At 52.7% G+C, this 9,516-nt stretch overlaps 2 protein-coding genes across 2 annotated transcripts in view; one reads left to right on the top strand and one right to left on the bottom strand.

The window, feature by feature from the left end:
* RNF123 (ring finger protein 123) overlaps positions 1-5,437 on the top strand; it is a 131,000-nt gene extending 125,563 nt beyond the window's left edge. Inside the window, 2 exon segments of the mRNA XM_014520555.2 lie at positions 3,473-3,558; positions 3,928-5,437. Coding sequence (XP_014376041.1) covers positions 3,473-3,558; positions 3,928-4,027 — 186 coding nt within the window. The 3' untranslated portion in view covers positions 4,028-5,437.
* A 152-nt stretch (positions 5,438-5,589) lies between these two features.
* Positions 5,590-9,516, bottom strand: part of GMPPB (GDP-mannose pyrophosphorylase B) — a 7,696-nt gene continuing 3,769 nt past the window's right edge. The window contains exons 2-7 of the mRNA XM_014520554.2: positions 9,432-9,507; positions 9,112-9,270; positions 8,557-8,635; positions 8,033-8,160; positions 6,258-6,440; positions 5,590-5,820 (exon numbers count right to left, since the gene is read on the bottom strand). Of these exons, the coding sequence (XP_014376040.2) occupies positions 5,689-5,820; positions 6,258-6,440; positions 8,033-8,160; positions 8,557-8,635; positions 9,112-9,270; positions 9,432-9,507 (757 nt within the window). The 3' untranslated portion in view covers positions 5,590-5,688. The remainder of the gene's footprint in view (positions 5,821-6,257; positions 6,441-8,032; positions 8,161-8,556; positions 8,636-9,111; positions 9,271-9,431; positions 9,508-9,516) is intronic.

Genomic DNA, 9,516 nt, shown 5'->3' with positions numbered 1-9,516 from the left:
TGCTCCACCCAAACTTGAAAACCAAGTGCCTGGGAGGGGCAGTGGCATTTCTATCCTGGCAGTGCTTAGGCACTTGACTGCATGTATTGACAACATTTTATAGAAGCAGGATGTTGGCTGCCCTGATTCCACTTCTTTATCTGTTGCAGGTTAGGGCAATGCTTCCCAAACTTTTCCTCAGTATGACCACATTTATGATCCCATTTCCACAGCATGGCCCCAGTGTTCCCTCTAAGCTGTGTGGTGCGCACAGCCACGCAGGCTTGCCTGGCAGCGTGGTGCGCACAACTGCGCAGGCTTGCCTGGCTGCATGGCATGAGCGTGCCTGCATGGTCATGCACACTGTGTAGCTTAGAGAGAGCCCTGCATGACCCCATTTCATCAGCATGGCCCCTTGCTCCCAGCCCACCGCCCCCTGCCATCCCCCAGTAGTGCGTGAGCCCAGGCTGCAACCTGTGGGAGGCAGCAGCTGCTGTGGCTGGAGCAGAGCGCAGAGGCCAGCTCTCCTGCCCCCAAGGGGGGGCACAACCAAAGAGAAGGCTGTGAGCAGGGGGGAGGAAATGCAGGCTAACCACTGCAGGCGTGGGGCTCCCTGCCCTGCTGCGCCATGTTCAACAAGGTGAGGTGCCCCCTGTCCTCCTGGCAGCAGTATGGGGCACAGCTCCACACTGCTGTTGCTGCCATGCCTCACCTTGGCTGTCATAGTGGCACAGGGCAATAGAGTATGGCGGGGTTTATGGGGGGAGAGTGTGGGAGCAGGGTGTGCATGTGTGGGGTTTGTGGAATGTGAGGGAAGGGGTGGTTGGGAGGAACCCCCCACACACTCCCCCACATAGTACACAACCCTGCTGTCAGCTGCAGCAGCAGGCGGCAGGTACTTATGGCCTGTGCAGGCACTGCCACCTGGCAGCACACAGCTCTGGCCAGCGCTGCACATGGTGGCAAGGAGCGCAGTCAGGCCAGCTCACCTCTATCGTGCAGGGCTCCCCGTGGTGCGCAGGCAGCTCCCAGCACTTGCTTACCACTGGGGGAAGCCCTGTGCAGTGGTGCTGGCTGCCTTCCCTGCCCCCTGCCATACAGGTCCTGGGACTCCACTGGAAGCAGGGGGTTGGGCTCCCTTCCACTTGCTGCAGATTCCAGGGACTTGCATAGCAGGGGGTGGGGGAAGGCAGCTGTTTCCATTGTGTGGGGCTTCCCCCGGTGGTGCACAAGTGCCAGGAGCTGCAAGTGCACTGCGGGGAGTCCCATGCAATGAGGCAGGTGGGCCTGGCTGTACTCCTTGCCACCACATGTAGCACTAGCTGGAGTCACACGCTGCAAGGCAGCAGTGCCTGTGCAGGCCACAAGCATCTGCTGCTGCTGCTGCTGCCAATGCTGCTGCTGCCCAGGGTGGCTGTGTTCCATGGGGGGAGAGTGTGGGGGGGGTCCCCACACTTCCTCACCCTCCCTCACATCCATATCCTGCCCACCTGAGCTTTGCTGTCCTGCTGCTCCCCTGGGCACAGGCTTCGTACTGCCACCAACCCCATGCTCCCTGCCCCCGTCCAGCTGCACCTCCCCTGCCCCCGCCACTTCCCTACCTGGTGCCCGGAGTGAGTGGGATGCCAGGGAAGCTGCAGGTCCCCCAGCAGCTGCAGCAATAGCAGCTGCAGCCCCGCCCAAAATCTGCACGCTGGCTGGGCTGGGCCCTTCCGCACACGAGGTTGGAAGCAAGGCGTGGAGGTTGGGAGGGTACAGTTAGTTGGTGGGTGCCTGCAGGCCAGGTGAAATTGCCTGATGGGCTGGATCTGGTCTGCAAGCCATATTTTGCCCACACCTGGATTAAAGTGATTTTATTTCTCGTGACCCCATCCATTGTTTCTGCAACCCTATTTGGGGTCATCGCCCAGAGTTTGGGAACCACTGGGTTAGGGTGTTAGGTCTGTGTTGTGTCAGTGTTGACGGTGGTCTTTTGTAGAGACTAAATTATGGATTGTATGTGATGGCTTGGATCGGGAGGATCCTTCCTCTGTGGCAAGGGGTTGGACTAGATGGTTTCTGGTTCCTTGGGTCTACTTCTGATTCTGCGATTCATGGCTCATTATCCTCTCCTGGATTCCTGTTATTTTTTCTCCACTCCACAGGTATTAATGACCCTTTATCCTTTTTAATGGTCTTGAAGTTCCACTATTCAAACTATCCTTTCTTCTACAGTTTTGTGCTCTCTTAGCAGTTCCTGGTAACGTCTCTGCCATTTCACATCCCTACAGACTGTTTTTAGCTTTAGCTAAAAACCTTAATTTACATGTGGTAATGTTAGCTGTGGTGTAGAAATAACTCAATGAAGTATTGGAGGCACTGTCAAGATGTTCAAGGTTAGATTTTATTTAATGAATCTGAATAATAGACATACATTTAACCAGAATGACTGATGACACTATCTTTTGACTCTTGACTTTTCTAAACTTTATATATAATCTAACAAATCACTGCACATTCCAGTAGTTATTTGTTTTTGCTTTGATCTTAAATTGAAAAATATAGTGCTAACCCCCTAGCATATTAGTAAGGCTTGTAGTTTCTCTTCAACTGGATAAAAATGTGTTGCGTTATATGTGATGATCAGGGATCCTGGTTTTCTTTGTTTAAAAATCACAAATTCTGATAAAACCCCCAAATTCTGATTTAAAAAATACCCAAATCTGTGATTTTCTGTGATTAAAATGAAACACCACTATATGTATATAGGTTTCAGCTGAATACAATGTTTTATTGATATATTTACAATTTTAGAGCAATTTGGAAGCCTACCAGTGCCTCAATCATTATCATAAAATAAATTCTAAATACCTATATATTTTGGTGTTTGATTTTGGTTTTTTAATCATAGAAAATCAGAGGTCCCCCTGCTCCCTTCATCAGAATGCATGGGTCCAGCTGCAGCTGTCCCACCTCCTGCTTTGTGGGGCTGAGCAGACCTGATATGCCAGTGCCTTTGCCCCTCGCTCCCAAGCCACAGCCCTCACAGTGCCCCCTCATTTACTCCTGGTTCTGCCCCCCCACCTTACCTGGAAGAACCTGCTGGAGCTGCTCTCCACCTCTGCCTGGCTGTTACATACTCCCCCTTGCCAGACCCAAGCAGCCCCCTGCAGGCTGGAACTCTGCCAGCCTGCAAGGGGAAACTCATGGGGAAATTCTTTAAATGAGAAAATCCATGTTTCTGTGGCAAATGGAAAACCTGGGTCCTTGATAATGTGCCACACCATCTCTACTCTCCGTTTCAAAATCCTAGATATGCCCATGCCAAAAGACCACTTCCAGGGAGGTATGCTGGGTACAGGTCTGTATGGCCATGGGCCAGAAACTGGGGCAAGAAAGGAACAGGATCACCAGCACTCATGATGAGAATGGCTCAAGCTGCTTGCCATGGCATGCACAGAGCTGATACCCTGGTGCTTCCTCCATTTTGCCCACTTCTGATTTGCCTCTGCAGCCTACCAGTGAAGAGGATCTGTGTCCTATCTGCTATGCACACCCCATCTCTGCTGTCTTCAGGCCATGTACCCACAAATCCTGCAAGTGAGTAATCCCATCATACCCCTGATGGCTGGGTATAGCAAGATCAGCTAAGAGCTTGTGGCAGCTCTAGTAGTCTTCCCTGGACACTTCCAGTTGCACAGGGAGAACATGCTGTGGGCAAGTGGCCTGAGGCTGGAGACTCCAGACCTACATCCTTTGGGAAACCTGCAGTTCTTGGATAGTCTTTGTTGGGCTAAGGCTTTGGTGCCCAGTGCAGAACCTGTTTTGGCCTGCACTTGCTCATGCCAGTTGCCAAACACATGCTGCAGGCACTAGAATCGGGATTAGTCCTGAAGCATCCAAGGAACAATCTGGGTGGAATGAGGGGCTCAACACTGCTCCCTAACAGCTTGTGCTTTCTCTCTCTAGAGCCTGCATCAACCAGCACCTGATGAACAACAAGGACTGCTTCTTTTGCAAGGCTACAATCACAGGTGTGGACGACTTCACTAAACCAGCCAGCTCCTAGCATGTGGCTCTACTGCAGGGCCTGCCAGATCCTCAGGGCCCCTTTCACTTCACTTAACCGTAGGGCTCAACTGCCCAGCTTTGGTTTATTTATAAGCTCTTCTGTTGCCAAGGGGCTACTGTACCCAGGCCCAGTCACTGCCCTGTGCCCAGTACAGTGCCTGCTTTCCTTCTCCTGCTAGTAGGCTCTTTATAGAGGTGGGACTGTGAGCCAGGAGGTCTATGGCTTCCAGCTTCCTCTGCTAGCCTAATCAGAAATATGGGCCTCCCTCCTCTGGATGCCTGTTCTATAAAGCAGGAGCTCTAGCCACCCCAGGGCCTAGGTCTAAACTAGGCAGGGTTAATCCCAAAGCAGCCTCCAAAGGCTGGAGTCTGGTTTCCTCCTGCTTCTCCAGCCATCAGTCCTACTTCCATTACCATTTGTAGGTGAAAGTGCCTGTTTGAGCTGGTGGATCTTAAATGCTAGCAGGTAACTCCACGTAGCAAGCACGCCAAGGCAATGGCACCTGGGCCTCAGGTGTTGTTGCTGGGGGGTAGAGGACATAGTCATTACTAATCCAGTTGTTCTAGGCCTGACAGGATAGTGCTGAGTTTAGCATCTCATTTGTCATTGTTTCTGTAAGAAGCAGAGTGTCATCATCCTATAGTCCAAGGTGAGAGCCTTCTACCAGCAGCCTCAGCTTCCCAGCCCTCAGGCTATAAACATTCAGCAGGCAGGCTGGTTTTGTCCCGTGCTGTTATTGGGAGCTCTGTCTAGGAAACAGAGGGGATCTTGTTCCTGTTGGCGCAGACCTAGGGCTCAGTTGCAGTGGTGCTTAGTGCTATGGGCTGTGTGGTGTGTGTGACATGTAATGAGCAATAGCATGTGATTTGTGGCAAGCCTCATTCCAGGCACTAAACCATGGTAGGGATCTTTAAGTTATGTGCATCTGTACTGTGTTTGACTTGCCCCCAAGGTGGGGCACTGTGTCTATGGAATGGAGCATTAAATTATTATTCTTCTGTATATAGCTGCAGACAAGCTACTGCTTCATGGCACTGCCATGGAATATGAAGGAAATCGACATCCAGCTGCTCCTGCAGGATAGTTCAGTCTCCTTACCTCAGGGGCACAGGAACAGCAGCAGAAAGAAGCCTACACAGAGCCACACCATCACTTGTTAGGTTGTAATTGCAGTTGGTATTGTTCCACTTAAAAAAGAGCTCTGTTACCCCACCTACATGACAGGGCACCCTGCCCAAGGTACTGCAAGCAGTACAAAGCAGTGGTATGAGCCAGGCCTATACCATTAACCTCCCCAGCATCATCCATATTTCATGGCTGTAAACAAGCAAAGGCTCTTGCTTCCTGGTATTCTCTGCCTCCTTTAACCTGACTGCCTATGGCTCGTCCTGGAAGGGGGAGGGGACAAGGTACAGCCTGGGGTGGGTGCTGACAGCTGCCTGCCTGGCCCTGCCCACTGAAGGCTGCAGTGGTGGAGAGGTCCCAACATGCATGGTTCCTAGTCAGAGAATGGTCGTTTACAGGGCTGTGTGCCAGAAATGAAGGGTTAGTCAGTTCAGTCAAGGAGCTATAAACATTTAATCCAGCCAGTGCACTGGCCTGGAGAGTCCTTGGCAATCTCGGACTGTTCTGGCACAGCAGCAAGGACTCCAGGGAGGTTACATGATGATGCGTGGCTCTGGCACAGATTCAGAGATGGACTTGTGAGGCAGCACACTGGCCCCATTGAGGTAGAGCTCATCATTGACGATGACATCCTCACCCAGCACTGTCACATTCTCCATGCGCACCTAGCCAAGACAGGGCAGTGGTCATGCATCTAGCACAGTGCTGCTTTCAGAGCAGAGGCAGTCTACTGTAGATTGCAGCCAGTCCCCACCACTGAACTGGGGGACAGCAACTGCGCCGCCATGCAAAAGAAGACTATCTTTAGCAATGCAGGTACTCTTCGGTCAAGAATGATGCCAGGCTGCCCCTCCCCAGGGTACCAAACTCACTTGTATTTAAAACCTTCATGAGAAGAGGCCAGGTCCTCACTAAGAACATGGCTGATGGCAAGAAGACCAGTGCGCTCTTATCTGGCCACTGCTTCCTGCACAACTCTTCCTGTTGAGTTGCCCTAGCACTGCCTGGCAAGGTCTGGCAAGTGAACCCACTCACTACCTAGCTTCCTGCCAGGGCCAGCAGCCCCTTCTGTTGGCATAAGTCAACCTACACAAATACTCACCCACTGGCCCACGGAAGACCTCCAGCCAACAATGCAGGACTCTAGCCAGGAGTGGGAGCGAATTTGGGAGCCTTTCAAGATTGTGCAGCGCTTGATGCGCACCCCATCCTCCACCACCACTCCTGCCCCAATGGTAACATTGGGACCAATAGTGCAGTTCATGCCAATCTTGGCACTGGGGTCCTGGAAGGGCAGAGAGGCAGACGCTGTTAGGTTCCCCCATCACTCTTCAGCCTCTTCCCCACAGTACTTGACTGCCTGTACTGCTGAGGGAATGAATGCTCTGTTCTTACAATACAACCTAGCCCTAGCCCAGTTTCTTTGCATGGTAGAGCTGATAGGGCAAGAGACTAGCTGAGCAGAGGTAACCACTGGGGTGGCATTTTGCCCATTAAAAAGTCTGTGTCTTTATGCTAAAGAGGACCCCCCTGCCCCCCTTCTTAGCAGGTAACTCCCTGAATATACCTGTACCCTGAGCTAGATTGAGCCAGCCACAATGGGCTTACTAGATGGGTTCTCCTCTGTACACAGCTGAGTGCCTGCCAGCTGGGGGACAGCCCCTGCAGGGCAAGCATCCAGAATGATTAACTGGCTACCAACTGTCAGGCAAAAAGAGACAACTACCACATGAAATGTTGCAGATAGGCACAAGGGTCCACAAGTGGCGGAGAAGAATCTTAGCCCTAGGGTCCCACCTTCCCTTCAAGTATGCCCAGGTCATCCTTAGGCAGACCCGTCCCTTGGTGCAGTGCTGCATGCACGTGGTGGACTAGGTATGCCAGCTTGTACATAGCTGGCTGAGAGCAGCACAGGCGTGTTCTACTCTGTGCTGCACCTGCCCCTTGCCCAATGCTCAGCCATTCAGAGTAACTGCCTGCTCATCCTGAGGGGTTGGGCTTGGGTTTACAGTGTTACAAACTATCAGGGGAAAGGAACCCAGCAGAAACTATGCACTTAAGCAGAGATCTGTTATGAGCTATGCAACTGCAGAAAAGAGCCCACAAGATACCAGGGCAACAGGACCTGGAAAATAGAGACAAAGCTAGTTTTGATGCATAAAGCCAAGACACAGCTTCATTTGGACAGTATATGGGACCTACTGCTGAAACCACCTAGTCATGCAGAATGGTGCACTGGAGATCCTCTGGGGACTGCCTCCATCCCAGCATCACTACACCGGTGTGGACAACCAGTAACCTTGTCTGTCCACACTGGAGCTAACCCCCAGATATCAGGTCAAAAGCCACCCTTGTCTCAGCTTTTACAATACTGCCCAGATGCCCATAGGAAGACACAGCCAGAACACACGAAAAGGTGGATTAGGCTCAGGTCAGTGTGACAGGTCAGCTAGTTTCCTACGTGGGGTCATGGGTCAGTACCCTGAGTGAGACAGCAGCCTCCAATCTATCAGTGAAACAGAACTGAAAAAGCCCAAGCTATCGTCTGGTGTAGCACAGCAGCAAAGCAACTTGTGTGCTGCAACCTAGAATAGGAGGCTATCACTCCAGTGTTACTCTGCTCCTGGTTCTGCATTCACGAAGGGGATGGAGAATATTAGGATGGAAACGCCCCCAGTGGCTCCACAGATGGTCAAGGAGCAAACAGGTATTTCCTTTTCCTCCAGCTCACTACCCCAGCACCAAGGCCAGCTACTAGGATGGTGAAGGACTCGTATCCTATTACCCCAGTGCTATGCCCAGAAGAGCAAGGGGTATATACAGGCACTAGGCTAGTGATGTACCTAGCAGTGGTCGGCAGGGCTCACCAGCACTTACCACCAGGACATTCCCCACAAAGCCAGGGCCTGAATGCAGTCTCTCTGGGTGCTGAACTCTCAGCGACTGCAGGTACATGCACATGCCTGTCAGGAAGTCTTTAGGCTGCCCAATGTCCATCCAGAATCCTGCAGGAACAGAGCAATACTGACAGTCCACAAGACACATGCCACAGGGCTAGCCCAAGACCCCCAGGACACTACTGCAGGCAGGTGAGCCTCCCCCACCCCATATACCTGAAACTGGTGCTAAGTCAAAAGCTCAGCCCATCAGAAAAGAAATACCCATCTAATACTGAGGCACCAGTTTTGTTGTACACAAAGAGGCACATAAATTTGGGGAGAGTACCCTGACAACTGAAATGAGGCAAAAGGAAAGATAAACTCCTTTACCTTAGAGCAGAGCAAAGGAGCAAGGATATTACTTGCCACTGTAGCTTCCAGGAAGGCATATTTCCTTTTCCCTGAGACAGGGCAAGGCTGGGGGAGGAGCCACCTCTGTCTAGGGAATGACAGGACCCTTACCCTGCAGCTCCATGGCATATAGCTGTCCATCCTTAGCCATCACTGGAAATATTTCCTTCTCTATGGAAGTGGGCCGTAGCTGCAGATGAACACATGGGGCCAAATCAAGACCAGTTCCACCACAGGACTCCCAGGTGACACTAAAGATAATGGGTTCACAGCTCCCAGATTCCTAGCCTTCCCCACCTTAGTTTCATAGTAGCTAGAGTCAGGAGGAACCTGAACAGATTGTCTAGCCACCTTCCTATCAAGTCCAAGACCTCCTCTTCACCAACATGCCCTGTGAACAGGCAGCTTTCAGCCCCCGTGCACCCTAGAGATGCTGAACATCCTCACGCGTCTACCACGTGAGCAGAACTGGTCCCTACCAGCCCTGTGCTCCTCAGCAAGGCTTGGTTTGCTGGAGTGACCAAATGCTGCCTTTCCTATTGCCCTGGAAGTACACTGACCCCCCCGCTTCCCCCTGCTTTGCATGCACATAACCCCAGGAGATCCACCCCCCTCTGCTCTCATTTCTTTCCAAAACGTGGCTGCTGCTGCTGGCCAGCCACCTACCTGGATCCTCTGCAGCAGGCTGGGGTTGAAGATGTACATGCCAGCGTTGATCTTGTTGGACACAAACACCTGCGGCTTTTCCACAAAGCGGTGGATGCGCCCGGTCTCCGCGTCGCAGACCACCACGCCGTACTTGGACGGCTCCTCCACCTTTGTCACCTGCGAGGCTCAGAGTCACCCCTGGGCAGCCCCGCGCAGAGCCAGCACCTCTGCGCCCCTCCCTGCCACACGGGCGCTTCCTCAGCCCTGGAAACCGGGCGGGGCAGCCGCAGGCGCCCCCTCCTGCCCTCGGGAGGGGAAGGGCCGGGGCCCGCACTCACCACGATGGAGCCCTCGCGGCCGTGGTGCCGGTGGAAGCGCAGGAGGGCGGCGAAGGGGGAGGCGCAGGTGACGGCGCTGGTGAGC

Source organism: Alligator sinensis, unplaced genomic scaffold (genome assembly GCF_000455745.1).
Source record: "Alligator sinensis unplaced genomic scaffold, ASM45574v1 scaffold467_2, whole genome shotgun sequence".
In the NCBI taxonomy this organism is placed as follows: Eukaryota; Metazoa; Chordata; order Crocodylia; family Alligatoridae; genus Alligator; species Alligator sinensis.
Note: the sequence above shows the minus strand (reverse complement) of the source record. Positions and strands in the feature narration are given on the sequence as shown.